Below are 13,724 nucleotides of genomic sequence, written 5' to 3' on the forward strand. Positions count from 1 at the left end.
CTCTAATAAGGTGCCAGCATCCTTAACTTGTGGAAAAACTTTTCTCTAAATGGATCTGTGGGCAGAGACCTGTGGGATGAGAGAAAGTGTCTCATCTTTGCCCCTGGCTCCTGGCACTGAGCTCCTAAAACCCTGGGCACCTCCTGAGGGACAGGTGTCTTTGGGACGCTGGTGAGATGGCTCTTGGCTCAGGGGCTAGGAGAGCATCAGGTCTTTCTGTCCCCAGAAACACCCAGCTGATCAGAGGGTTGGAACGTTCAGGCCCTAGAAGAAGGCAGAGCAGGAGGAGCCTGAAAACCCATCTCTCCAACCAGGGGCCTGTGTGCAGGGAGCTGGGTCTGTGGGACACTGACAGGCAACATGCCTCCTGCTGCTATCACACAGGGACACCCAGAAAGTGAGGCCAAAACTCACACATGAAAGCAGGAACAGGCAAAACACCCACCAAAGCAAAGACAAACACCTAAGAGAGGAGGGCTGAGGATGGGCCCAGGCCTGAGCCCAGGATGACCTGCCCCAGGAAGGCTCGCTGTCCATGGTCCTGGAGATGCGCTGCTATAGGACACGTGACAAGGCCTGGGGGAGGGCAGTCCCTGTGACCACAGGTCCTGGTGGGACAGGGTCCCCCTGAGGGACAAGGTCAGAGGAGCAGAGAGGTGACCTGGCTGGGGAGTGACCATGTCAAAGCCCATGATGCACTGAGCACGGAACAGGCCCAGGCCCCTACCACCATCCATCCTCACTGCCTCTCCAGTCCTCCCTGCAAAGAACACAGAATACACAAGAATCTGCAAAATTCTTGGTGCTTCTGTTTATTTCCCTTCAGAAGACGTGTAATTAGAGAGTCTCCTTTAATTACAGTCAGTAGTCACAGTGAGCATAGAAGAATCAGGTCAATCCACAGTCTCATTTCAATCCAGAGCAGGAAGTTGCAGCTCAGAGCACCAGGGAGTAAAGGCAGGGGTGGGGACAGGGAGGGCATAGCCACCTCTGCTGACAGGAAAGTGTGGGGGGCAGGGTGGGGCCAGCCCCCCAATCAGAGGTTCCTGAGTCAGGAAGTGAATGGAGGAACACACCTTCCATCACTCAGTCCCCACAAGGCAGCGGCCTCACGCTGTGGAGGACAATCATGAGCAGGTTCAGGGCAGTGACTGTGATTGGTGACATTCTCAAAGCCCACTTCCTGCTTTGAGATTCCCAGATTCCTCAAGGCCCAGTCCCCCCTCTGCCTACTCGTCCCCATGGCAGGTCTCACCTCTAAAGGCCGAGAGAGGCACATCAGAGCCCTGGCCGCTGTCACTGTCTGAAAGGGACAAACCAGGACGAGGTCAGAGCCACAGGGTAGAAGACTAAGAAGAATTAAGGGGGTGCGATCCGCCATGGCTCCCTCTGCACTGTCACAGTGTCTCAGGGGTCACCCCTCCATACTCACTGGCTGCCTGAGCATAGCTCCCTCCTTTTCCACCCGCGGGAAGAAAACACCCGTGAGAGACCAGGGAGGAGGCAGGGCCATGATGTCCTAGAAGAAGCCCTAATTGTGGGCCCAGAGAAGTTTCCAGAAGCGTGTGTACAGACCCAGGGCAGGATCAGGACACCTGAGGGAAGTGCATATCTGGGGATTGGACCCACTGCCCTCCTGGAGGCCTGTGCTCAGCAGGGATCCTGGCCTCCGAGTTTGTCCTGGCGGCTGTGGGCGAGGTGTGGGGCATGGAGGTGGGACCAGCACTACTACCTGCTCTTGGTGGAACGCAGGATCCCCTGCTTCACGGCCTCGCCCTCTGTCCTCAGAGGCGTTGGGCAGGGCGGCTGCTTTTCTCCCTGGAAACTGTGCTCTGCGGGGTGCAGCCCCCTCTCCCTCAGAAAGAGGGGTGCTCCCCAGGAGCCGGAGCTGGAGGCCTTGCTGAGGGACCGGGGCGGGTGCCCACAGGATGGGGCAGAGGGGAGGGCGGAGGCAGGGGTGTCTCCAGCTGTGCCCCCTCCAACAGGCCTCCAGCTGGGAGGGGGCCCGGGCAGCGCTCGGAGGGGGGCGACCTGCTGAGGAGGCGCCTGTGTGCCGCCCCCCGCCCCCGTGGAGGGGTTCCTGCTCTGGGTCCCCCGACCGCGCCTCTGGGACTCGCGATCGCCCGCGCAGGCCCGACCCCTGCGCGTCTGTGGAGTCGGCCCCGCGCACGCAGCTCCCAGGACCCCGCCTCTGGGGACTGGCACCAGGGAGGCAAGGAGGCTCCGCGGGGCGCAGGGCGACCCAGGAAGCCTTCCCAGAGGGGGCGTCGGAGGGACCCGCTCAGGACTCAGCCCCATGGCGTTGCTGGGGGACCCTCACCCGCCTTTGCGGATACCCGGCCGCCCGACCGTCCCTCCTGGGACCCGCCTGTCCCTTCCCCTCGGCCGGACGCGGCCCGCAGTCTGTTCTGGCTCCTGGGCCATGGCCTGTCGGGGGCTCGTGGTCCCCGCGCGGAGGTCAGCGCTGGGGGAGTCGGGTCTGGGTGGGGAGGGGGCAGACAGGGCGGTAGGGAGTCGGGCTCAGGGCGGGCCCCGCACAGGCGTCGGATGCCCGGGGGCGGGCGGCCGCCCAGACTGGGCCCCCAGCGAGCAGAGCAGCGGGGCTGTGGCCGCGGGGCCACGGGGGAACCCTTCTGGAGACGCGCCCGGCGCCGCGGGTGGAGCTGGTTCTGTGCCCGCCCCGCCGGCGGTGAGGTTGGGCCGGTGCCCCTGCACCCCGTGACCCCCCGACCCCAGCGCTGATGCTCCTACCCCTCGCTGATGGCGGGGTGGCCCCTGGCGGTTCGGAGGCCTGAGTTGTGGTCCGGGTAGGGGTCGGAGTTGAGGGGGTGGGGTGAGGGAATGCCAGGCCCTTGCAGGACAGCCCCAACCCCGCCCCTGGCGTCTGCAGAGGTCCTTCCACAGGGCTGGCCTGGCGATGCCGCCGCGGGAGGAGGGACGGAAGGAGGGAGCCGTGTGGCCACAGCCCGCCCTGCTCTGTCCTGTGTTTATTGGCGCTAAAGGTGTGAGCACACCCCACATGAACCTACCTGACACTCACATGAGATGGTACACTCACACACACACACTCACACACTGTGTTTATGCATGTTCTGGCTGGTTCATTCTCCCTGGAGGATGTTTTCCAGTGATTTCTCTCTTCGGCAGATCGCAGGGAGGGAGGAGGAGGGGAGAGGGAGGGAGGCCCCACCAAGATGAGACGCAGGGACTGGCCACCTGGACCGCCAGCGCGGGGAGGGGTGTGCGCCCGGCGGACCTTGCCGGGGACCAGCGCCCAGGAATCCATCTGAGCAGGAGCAGGGGCCGCTCCCGCCCCGAGGACTTTGTCCCTTCCTGGCGCTGCGCCCGGCCTCCCCTCCTGCGGGTGGGAGGGGGTGGAGGGCAGGAGGAGGCTGAGCTCACGGTTCGTAGAGGCTGAGGGATTGTCCGCTGAGCAGTCAGAGGGGGTCTGGAAGGGGGACCACCCCGAGTCCTGCACCGCGTCTCTGGATAAAATGGGGTTGCTAGCACCTTCCCACCCCCTGCGGCCAGCGGAGACCCAGAGGCACTGGGGCTTCGGGTGTGACTGAGGGAGCTGGGCCCCCTGGAGGGAGAGCAGCGCTGGGGGTGCGGCCTCTCCCTGGTAGCGCGCTCTTTCCCGGGTCCCAGTCCAGCGCTGGTGGGGCGAGGGGGGACCTGAGGGACCTGGCGCTGAGCCCTGGGAGGGAGGCCCCGCATCACGTCCTATAAACTCCTGAGCACAAGGGAAGCCCGCCCCCACAGGAGCCTTCTTTTATGGGGACCCGCCTCAGAATCAGGGGGGCCTGCGTCCCAGATGCCACATGCAGAGGAGCTCAGAGGTGATCGCCCCTCACACACACCCAGCGCTGGGCTTCCCACGCGTCCCCTTCACACGGACACGCCCTGTGGGCCCCGCGTGTTCCCATCACGTCATCGCTGGGGCCTCGAGTCATGGGCCCAGAGACTGTGCAGGCGGCCAGGACCTCTCAGGGCCTGGGGGGCCTTCACAGCTGGTCCTGCGGCTCCCCCTCTTCTTCCCCCTCCTTCCCACAGCCGCGTCCAGCCAACTCTGTATTATTGTTATTATTATCATTCCTATTGATTTCAGGAGGAAGGGAGAGGGAGACACAGAAACACCCATGATGGGAGAGAGCCATGGCTAGGCTGCCTCCTGCACAATCCACCCCTTGCCCTTCCTCTGAGGACAGAGTCCGCAACCCAGCAGGTGCCTCACCAGGAATGGAACCCTGACCTCCTGGCTGAAGGTCAATGCTCAGCCGCTGAGCCTCACCGGCCTGGCCCACGGTTCCCTAACAGAATGAGTGACACAGACACTGGGAGGGCTGAGGTTGGGGGAACTGGCACGCACCTTCTCAAACCTGAACGTGAGCTTCTCCCTCAGGAAATGTCACCTGGCAGGGACCACAGACAGGCCTGCTGTTGTGATGCAATGCCAGCCCGGAGAGAAAACCAGAATGTTGGGACAGGGGTGTCCCACCATGTCAGATAGACCCTCCCAGCGCTGACACACTTCCTAGGGGCTCTGTGGGAAGAGACACAGAGGTGAGCGTGGAGGGCGGGTGACTAATGCATCCGCATGGGAAGGACTCTAGGACTTAGAGACACAGGGCATTACCTTCACTAACCTGCATGAGGACAGAGCCACCCAGCAAGACAGCCCTGGGGACAGTGACAGAACAGAACAGGAAACATTCACTATTTCCCAGTCAGCGGGGCTCAGTGCTTGAACATTGACCCATGAACAAGGAGGTCACAGGTCACCATTTTGTCTGAGCATATGCCTGGGATGGAGGCTCCATCCCCAGTGTGGGGTTTGCAACAGGCAATCGATCAAAGACTCTTTCTCATCATTGATGTATCTATCTCTCTCTCCCTCTCTGAAATAAAATATATATATTTAAAAAAATTAAAACAAGAAGAATACAGTCAATATGGTTTCAGGTCTCAGTTTGCAAAGCTGATTTAAAAAACGACCACAGGTGTGGCTGTAGTGACTGTCACAGGGGAGCATGTAAAGGTCAGTAAAACACGGCTCCTGCCCATGCCTGTGAGGCCGTCTATGTCTTAATAAGCTGCCGCCACACCAACAGATCAAACGCAGAAGCAAATGTGAAACCCAGGGTCTCCCAGGGGAACTGGCAGGATGTGATAGGGGACCAAGCCCCTCTCTCCTCCTTCACTTGGGAAATTGGTGATTTTCACAAAAACATGACTCTGTCCCCATCTCCCAGGCAGTGAGCATGCGGCGTGAGTTCATACTTGTTTCTCCGTGTGGTTCCGTGAGTGGTGACTGTGACAGAGGGAACCACATAAACAAGGTTATTGGGGGCCTCCCCCCTGTGTGAGGCTGCACAGAGATGGTGAACCCCAAACCTTGGAAAGTCCCTGAACAGCACAGCGCCCGGGCCAGGCCTCAAGGGACAGGGGGACAGGCACCCCGCGCAGGAGGAGGGTCAGGACCGAGTCCAGGGCCCAGGCCTGCGCTCAGGTCTCCACAGGGCACAGAGTCTGAAGCTGAGCAGCTCTGTGGTGGGGACTCCCCATCACCCTGGTTTCACTTCTCCTCTCCCAATCTGTGTCGTCGCCTCGTTACTGGATACTCCTGACGCTTCAACAGCTCTCACTCGCATTGGCTGGGCGGTTTCCACAGCAGCCAATCAGTGTCCCCGCGGTTCCCGGTTATAAGTCCTCCACGGAAGCGCCCGGACTCAGACGCGCCCCAAACCGCCAGGATGCGGGTGCAGAGGCCCCCCACCCTCCTCCTGCTGCTCTCGGGGGCGCTGGTCCTGACTCCCAGCGGGGCCGGTGAGTGCGGGGTCCGAGGGGGCGGCTGTGCGGGGAGGAGCGAGGGGACCCGGCGGGGGCGCGGGCCCGAGAAGGCGTGTGTCCAGCCCGGCCCTGCCCTCCGTCCGCCCCCCAGACCCCCACTCCCTGAGCTTTTTCTACTCCATCGTGTCCCGGCCCGGCCGCGGGGAGCCCCGCTTCCTCTCCATCGGCTACGTGGACGACACGCAGTTCGTGCGGTTCGACAGCGACGCGCCGAGTGGAAGGATGGAGCCGCGGGCGCCGTGGATGCAGTATCGGTGGGTGGAGCGGGAGAGGCCAGGGTATTGGGACCGGAACACGCGGATCAGCAAGGGGAACGCACAGACTTTCCGACGGAACCTGCTGACCCTGCGCGGCTACTACAACCAGAGCGAGGACGGTGAGCCGCGCGCTGGGCCCCTCACGACCCCCCTCCCCACGGACCGGCCGGGGTCGCCCCGAGGGTCCGGTACGAGCGTCACCCCGAGGCGGCGGGACCCGCCCGGCCCCCCACCCCCGGGAGGAGCCCGCGGGGACTGTGACCCGATTTCACTTTCAGTTTTAGATTCAGTCCCCGCGGGGCGGGCGGGGCGGGCTGACCTCGGGGGGGGGGGCTGACCTCGGGGCCGGGTTAGGGTCTCACACCCTCCAGATGATGTATGGCTGTGAGGTGGGACCCGATGGGCGCTTCCTCCGCGGGTACTATAAATACGCCTACGATGGCACCGACTACATCGCCCTGAACGAGGACCTGACCTCCTGGACCGCGGCCGACATGGCGGCTCAGATCTCCAAGAGCAAGTTTGAACAGGCCGGTGTGGCAAAGCATGTGAGGAGCTACCTGGAGGGCCGGTGTGTGAAGTGGCTCCGCATTCACCTGTACAAAGGGAGGGAGACCCTGCAGCGCCCAGGTACCAGGGGCCCTGGGCCCCTCTCCCTGGGGCTGGGGCTTTTATAAGGAGACAGGACAGGGGGTCAGTGTCAGACACCCGTCCTTGGGGTCAAGGAGAGGGTCCCCCAGGATGTGCAGGTCAGTTCCAGAAGGACCCCCCTCCTCTCAGGGACAGGTAGGGGTGCAGGGAGATTCCCCTGCAATAACTCATCAACTGTTCCCACGGGGACCTTCTCTCTCAGGCCTTGTGCGCTGCCCCACACCCCTTGTGTTTGAGGCCTGATCCCAGCTTTTCTGAGTCACGAGGCCTCCACCCAGGTCAGCACCACAAAATCCATTTCTCTCTGAGACCTGCCTCCTGTCCTGGGTGGTATCTCTCTGATTCTAGAACTTTCTAAAGACTAGGAGGTCCTTCCAGGTGCCTCTGTCCAGGCTGGTGTGTGTGCTGTGTGCTCCCTCCCCACCCAGGTGTCTGTCCACTCTCAGGATGGTCACATGGGTGCTGCTGGAGTGTCCCATGGAGGATGCAAAGGTCCTGCATTTTCTCCCCTCCCCTCAGACCCTCCAAAGGCACACGTGAGCCACCACCCTGTTTCTGCCCAGGAGGTCACCCTGAGGTGCTGGGTGCTGGGCTTCTACCCTGCGGACATCAGCCTGACCTGGCAGCGTGACGGGGAGGACCAGACCCAGGACGTGGAGATGGTGGAGACCAGGCCTGCGGGGGACAGCACCTTCCAGAAGTGGGCGGCCGTGGGGGTGCCCCCTGGAGAGGAGCAGAGATACACGTGCCATGTGCAGCATGAGGGGCTGCTCGAGCCCTTGACCGTGAGATGGGGTGCGGAGGGCCGTAGGCATAGCCTCTTCTCAGGGCAGCGGGGCCCGGGAGGACCTCAGTGGGATTGGGGCTGAGGCCTGGGGTCAGGGCCTTCACCCTCCCTTCCCTTCTCCTTCCAGAGCCTCCTCCTCACACCTTAGTCTTCATCATCAGGGGCATTCTTGGGGGCCTGGTCCTGCTGGGAGCTGTGGCTGGAGCTGTGATGTGGGGGAGGAGGCGCTCAGGTGAGCAGGGGTGGGTCTGAGTGTCTGTCCTACTGGGGGTTCAAGCCCAGATAGATGTGTGTCCACCTCATTCACAGGAAGCACCATCACCCACGTATGATGGCCAGTGTGGTGCTCTGTGCTCACACTGACTCTGTAGTGAGGCCCATGGGAAATGAGGGGCCCACTTCTCACCTGATGATGCTGGTGTGGGGATCCCGTTTCTAGCAGCCCCAGGTCAGAGGGCAGGTCCCTGCTGAGCACAGACCTCCAGGAGGGTGGTGATCCAGTCCCCATTTATGTCCTTCAATCATGTGTCCAGGTCCTGCTCTGGGTCTGTACACACAGTTCTGGAAACTTCTCTGGACCCAGGACTACAGCTTCCTCTAGGACCTCATGGCCCTGCCACCTTCCTGGTCTCTCACTGGGTGTTTTCTTCCCGCAGGTGGAAAAGGAGGGAGCTATGCTCAGGCTGCCAGTGAGTATGGAGGGGTGACCCCTGAGAACCTCTGACAGTGCAGAGGGAGCCATATGGGACCCCACCCCATACGTCCTCTTAATCTCCTGTCCTGGTGTGTCCCCCGCCCCCCCAGGCAGTGACATCGCCCAGGGCTCTGATGTGCCTCTCTCGAACTTTAAAGGTGAGACCTGCCATGGGGAGGAGTAGGCAGAGGGGGGACTGGGCCTTGGGGAGTCTGGGGACACTGTGAGCAGGAAGTGGACTTTGAGAATGTCACCAGTCACAGCCACTGCCCTGAACCTGCTCATGATGATTGTCCTCCACAGCATAAGGCCGCTGCCTTGTGGGAACTGAGTGATGGAAGGTGTGTTCCCGCTCCCACTTCCTGACTCAGGAACCTCTGAAGGGGGGCTGGTCCCACCCTTCCCCCCACTTTCCTGTCAGCAGAGGCGGGTGGGCCCTCACTTTGGCTGTATTTACTTCCTCATGCTCTGAGCTGCAAGCTGTTCCTTCTGCATTGAAATGAGGTTCTGGGGGTGACTGTACATTTCTTGCCATGAAGGGTTGGGGGGTAAATGAAAAGAGAACATTTCACATTTTGAGCGGAAATAAATATAAACACCAAGAACCTTCCAGAGCTCATGTGTTGGCTGTGCTGAGCTGTCCCAGGTGTGGACAGGGGAGGTTCTGAAGACGGAGTGTGGTCCCCACCTGTGCCCAGGGGGTGCTCAATGCTTTATGGGCTTTGACATGGTCACTCCTCGGCCGGGTCACCTCTCTGCTCCTCTGACCTTGTCCCTCAGGGGAACCCTGTCCCACCAGGACCTGTGGTCACAGGGACTCCCCTCCCCCAGGCCTTGTCACGTGTCCTAAAGCAGCGCATCTCCAGGACCCTGGACAGCGAGCCTTCCTGGGGCAGGGCAGCCTGGGCTCAGGCCTGGATGGGGCCCAGACCCACCTCTGGGTGCTCGTGGTTTCTTTGCTCTTCTGGACACTCTGCCTGTTCCTGCTTCCATGTGTGAATTCTGGTCTCATTCTCTGGGGGACCCGTCTGACAGCAGCAGGAGGCATGTTCCCCGTCAGTGTCCCGCAGGCCCAGGTCCCTGCACACAGGACTCTGTGGTTGGAGAGATGGGTGTTCAGGCTCCTCCTGCTCTGCCTCCTTCTAAGGCCTGAACGTTCCAACCCTCTGATCAGCTAGATCTTTCTGGAGACCAACCCCCACCCTGATGCTCTCCAGGCCCCTCAGACCGGAGCCATCTCACCAGCTTCCCAAAGACACCTGTCACTCAGGAGGTGCCCAGGGTTTTAGGAGCCTGGGAACTGTTTGTGTGTGTGTGTGGGGGGGGAGTGCTCCACCATATGAACCCACCACCGGAGGGGTGGCTGAAAGCGCTGATGGTCAGAGCGCCTTGGGGTCAGGAGCTGGTCCCGGGCCAGGGCCACTGGGCGCACACCCCTCCCCTAGCTGGCGCTCCAGGTGGACAGTCCCCGAGTCTCTTCTTGGTGGGTCCTTTCTCCCTCTCCTCTCTTCTTCCCCCCTGCACTCTACCCAAGAGAGAAATCACTGAAAAACATCCTCCTGGGAGAATGAACCAGAACCTGCATAAACAGTGTGTGTGTGTTTGTGTGTGTGTGTGTGCCATCTCATGTGAGTGTCACTTGGGTGCATGTGGAGTGTGCTCACACCTTTAGCGCCAATAAACACAGGACAGAGCAGGGCAGGCTGAGGCCACACCGCTCCCTCCTCCCCCGGGGTCAGGACCAGCCCCAAGGACCAGCTGCTACAGATTTCGGTCCGGGCCCAGGGATGCTGCGTGAGCTCCTGAGGCCTGAGGCCCAGGAAGGGGCAGCGGAACCTGGGTCCCGCTCTGTGCCCTCAGCCCCGCCCACAATTCCAACACAGACCCCCACTCAGGCCTCAGCGCTGCCAGGGTCCTCCCTGGTGTTGGTGGGCTGGGCCGAGGAGCAGCAGAGGCAGCGCCGGCTTTGGGGGTTACCGGCTGCGGGGGGGTGGAGGGAGCACCAGCCCAACCTCACCGCCAGCGGGGCGGGTGCAGTACCAGCTCCACCCGTGTCTCCAGAAGAGCTCCCGCCTTGGCCCCTAGGCCGCCGCCCCGCTGGCCCCGCTGGGCGCTGGGTCTGGGGGCCGCCCGCCCCAGGGCACCCTACGCCTGTGCGGGGCCCGCCCTGAGCCCGATTCCCCTCCCGTCCTGCCCCCCCTCACACCCGACTCAGCCAGCGCTGACCTCCTCTCCCGGACCCCGGACCCCGGACCCAAGACAGGAGGTGGCATTCAAGCCCAGGACGGACTGCGGGCCTCGGCCCGGCTCGGGGGTCGGGCAGGCGGGTCCCAGGAGGGACAGTCGGGTGGCCGAGGACCCTCAAAGGCGGCTGCGTGTCCCCCTGCAACGCTGTGGGGCTGGGCCCTTGGCGAGTCCCTCCACTGTCCCATCCAGGAAGGCTTCCTGGGTCTCCCTGCGCCCCGCGGCGCCTCCTAGCGTCCAGGGCGCCTGGTCCCAGAGGCAGGTCCAGGGAGCTGCGTGCACGGGGCCAACACCAAGGACGCGCAGGGGCCGGGCCTGCTCGGGACCATCGCGAGCCCCAGAGGCGCGGTCGGGGGACCTAGAGCAGAAACCCCTCCACGTGTGCGGGGGTCCCCACACAGGCGCCTCCTCAGCAGGTCGCCCCACGCCTGTGCGCTGCCCGCGCTGCAGCCTCCCAGCTGGAGGCCTGTCGGAGGGGGCGCAGGTGGAGACACCCTTGCCTCCGCCCTCCCCGCTGCCCCGTCCCCGTGCAAAGTCACCTGGCAGGGACCACGGACAGGCCTGCTGTCCTGATGCAATGCCAGCCCCCAGAGAAAACCAGAATGTTGGGACAGGAGTGTCCCACCAGGTCAGCTAGACCCTCCCCAGCGCTGACACACTTCCTAGGGGCTCTGTGGGAAGAGACACAGAGGTGAGCGTGGAGGGTGGGAGACTAATGCATCAGCACGGGAAGGGCTCTAGGACTTAGAGACACAGGGCATTACCTTCACTAACCTGCATGAGGACAGAGCCACCCAGCAAGACAGCCCTGGGGTCGGTGACGGAACAGAACATAAAGTATTCACTATTACCCAGCCAGCGGGGCTCGGTGCTTGAACATTGACCTATGAACCAGGAGGTCTCAGGTCACCTTTTTGTCTGAGCATGTGCCTGGGATGGAGGCTCCATCTCTAGTGTGGGGCGTGTAGAAAGCAGCCCATCAATTGATTCTTTCTCATCATTGATGTTTTTACCTCTCTCTCCCTCTCAGAAATAAAAGAATATATATTTAAAAATTAAAACGAGCCGTTTTGCTGGTGAATTCCTTGGAGTAAGCATTGTTGGAATCCCCCCTGTTGCAGACATCATGTCTAAGTCTGAGTCTCCCAAAGAGCCGAAGTAGCTGCGGAAGCTCTTTATCGGAGGTTTGAGCTTTGAAACAACGGATGAGAGTCTGAGGAGCCATTTTGAGCAATGGGGAACGCTCACGGACTGTGTGATGATGAGAGATCCAAACACCAAGCGCGCCAGAGGCCTTGGGTTTGTCACCTACGCCACTGTGGAGGAGGGGGCCACAGCCAGGAACGCAAGGCCACACAAGGTGGACGGGAGAGTTGTGGAACCAAAGAGGGCTGTCTCAAGAGAAGATTCTCCAAGACCTGGTGCCCACTTAACTGTGAAAAAGATTTTTGTCGGTGGTATTAAAGAAGACACTGAAGAATATCACCTAAGAGATTATTCTGAACAGTATAGGAAAGTAGAAGTGATTGAAATCACGACTGACAGAGGCAGTGGCAAAAAGAGGGGCTTTGCTTTTGTAACCTTTGATGACCATGACTCTGTGGACAAGATTGTCATTCAGAAATACCATACTGTGAATGGCCACAAATGTGAAGTAAGGGAACCCATATCTAAGAAATAGACGGCCAGTGCTTCATCCAGCCAGAGGTCAAGTGGTTCTGGAAACTTCGGAGGTGGTCGTGGAGATGGTTCTGGTGGAAATGACAACTTTCCACCAAAACCACGGGGGAAACTTCAGTGGTCGAGGTGGCTTTGGTGGCAGCCGTGGTGGCGGTGGATATGGTGGCAGTGGGGATGGCTATAATGGATCTGGTAATGATGGAGGCCATTTTGGAGGTGGTGGAAGCTGCAATGATTTTGGCAATTACAACGATCAATTTTCAAATTTTGGATCCATAAAGGGAGGAAACTTTGGAGGCAAAAGCTCTGGCCCTTATGGTGGTGGAGGTCAATACTTTGCCAAAGCACGAAACCAAGGTGGCTGTGGCAGTTCCAGCAGCAGCAGCAGCTATGGCAGAGGCAGAAGGTTTTTATTCCTGCCAGGAAACAAAGCTTAGCAGGAGAGGAGAGCCAGGGAAGTGACAGGGAAGCTACTGGTTACAACAGATTTGTGAGCTTAGCCAAGCACAGTGATGCCAGGGCCTAGCTGCTACAGAAAAGACATGTGGTAGACAATACGCATGTGAATGGGATAAACAACTCGAGGACTGTATTTGTGACTAATTGTATAACAGGTTATTTTAGTTTCTGTTCTGTGGAAAGTGTTAAGCATTCCAACCCACGGTTTTAATGTAGATTTGTTTGTTTGTTTGTTTTTGCATCCATGCTGTTGATTGCTAAATGTAATAGTCTGATAATGACGCTGAATAAATGTGTCTTTAAAAAAAAATAAAACAAGAAGAATAAAGTCGATATGGTTTCAGGTCTCACTTTGCAAAGACCTTTTCAGAAAGGACCACAGGTGTGGCTGTAGTGACGGTCACAGGGGAGCATGTGCACTTACCTGAAAAGGTCAGTAAAATACGGCTCCTGCCCATGTCTGTGAGATTGTCTGTGTTTTAATAAGCTGCCGCCACAACAACAGATCAGACGCAGAAGCACATGTGCAAACCCAGCGTCTCCACATGAACAAGGTTATTGGGGGCCTCCCTCCTGTGTGAGGCTGCACAGAGATGGTGAACCCCAAACCTTGGAAAGTCCCTGAACAGCACAGCGCCTGGGCCAGGCCTCGGGGTACAGGGGGACGGGCGCCCCGCGCAGGAGGAGGGTCAGGACCGAGTCCAGGGCCCAGGCCTGCGCTCAGGTCTCAGCGGGGCACAGAGCCTGGGGGGCATCTCCATGGTGGGGACTCCCCAGCGCCCTGGTTTCACTTCTCCTCTCCCAACCTGTTTCGGCGCCTTTCTCCTGGATACTCGTGATGCGTCAAAACCTCTCACTCCCATTGGCCGAGCGCCTTCTACATCAGCCAATCAGCGTCCCCGCGGCTCCAGGTTATAAGTCCTCCGCGGAAGCGCCCGGACACAGACGCTCCCAAACCGCCAGGATGCGGGTGCAGAGGCCCCCCACCCTCCTCCTGCTGCTCTCGGGGGCGCTGGTCCTGACCCCCAGCTTGGCCGGTGAGTGCGGGGTCCGAGGGGCGGCTGTGCGGGGAGGAGCGAGGGGACCCGACGGGGGCGCGGGC

At 60.5% G+C, this 13,724-nt stretch overlaps 1 protein-coding gene, 1 long non-coding RNA gene and 1 pseudogene across 22 annotated transcripts in view; 2 read left to right on the plus strand and 1 right to left on the minus strand.

The window, feature by feature from the left end:
• Positions 1-787: 787 nt before the first annotated feature.
• LOC311633672 lies at positions 788-1,594 on the minus strand. Its single transcript, XR_014796989.1, has 3 exons — positions 1,433-1,594; positions 1,256-1,303; positions 788-1,114 (listed from the first exon to the last, which is right to left on the minus strand). It is a non-coding gene; the product is annotated as an uncharacterized lncRNA (long non-coding RNA).
• A 4,102-nt stretch (positions 1,595-5,696) lies between these two features.
• LOC311633592 (patr class I histocompatibility antigen, A-108 alpha chain-like) overlaps positions 5,697-13,724 on the plus strand; it is a 45,438-nt gene continuing 37,410 nt past the window's right edge. For 9 of the 20 annotated variants that reach the window (XR_014796986.1, XM_084906426.1, XM_084906447.1 and 6 more), the window contains exon 1: positions 13,530-13,659. Coding sequence is in view for 19 of the 20 variants with exons in the window: in XM_084906426.1 (XP_084762552.1) it covers positions 13,587-13,659 (73 nt within the window). In the remaining variant the exon portion in view is untranslated. The other 11 variants (XM_084906439.1, XM_084906431.1, XM_084906444.1 and 8 more) reach the window with 10 other exon arrangements.
• LOC311633629 (heterogeneous nuclear ribonucleoprotein A1-like) lies at positions 11,742-12,625 on the plus strand (annotated as a pseudogene). The gene has a single exon. The product of its transcript is annotated as a heterogeneous nuclear ribonucleoprotein A1-like (transcript).

The sequence above is a fragment of the Pipistrellus hanaki genome (genome assembly GCF_964339955.1).
Source record: "Pipistrellus hanaki genome assembly, chromosome: 15".
In the NCBI taxonomy this organism is placed as follows: domain Eukaryota; kingdom Metazoa; phylum Chordata; class Mammalia; order Chiroptera; family Vespertilionidae; genus Pipistrellus; species Pipistrellus hanaki.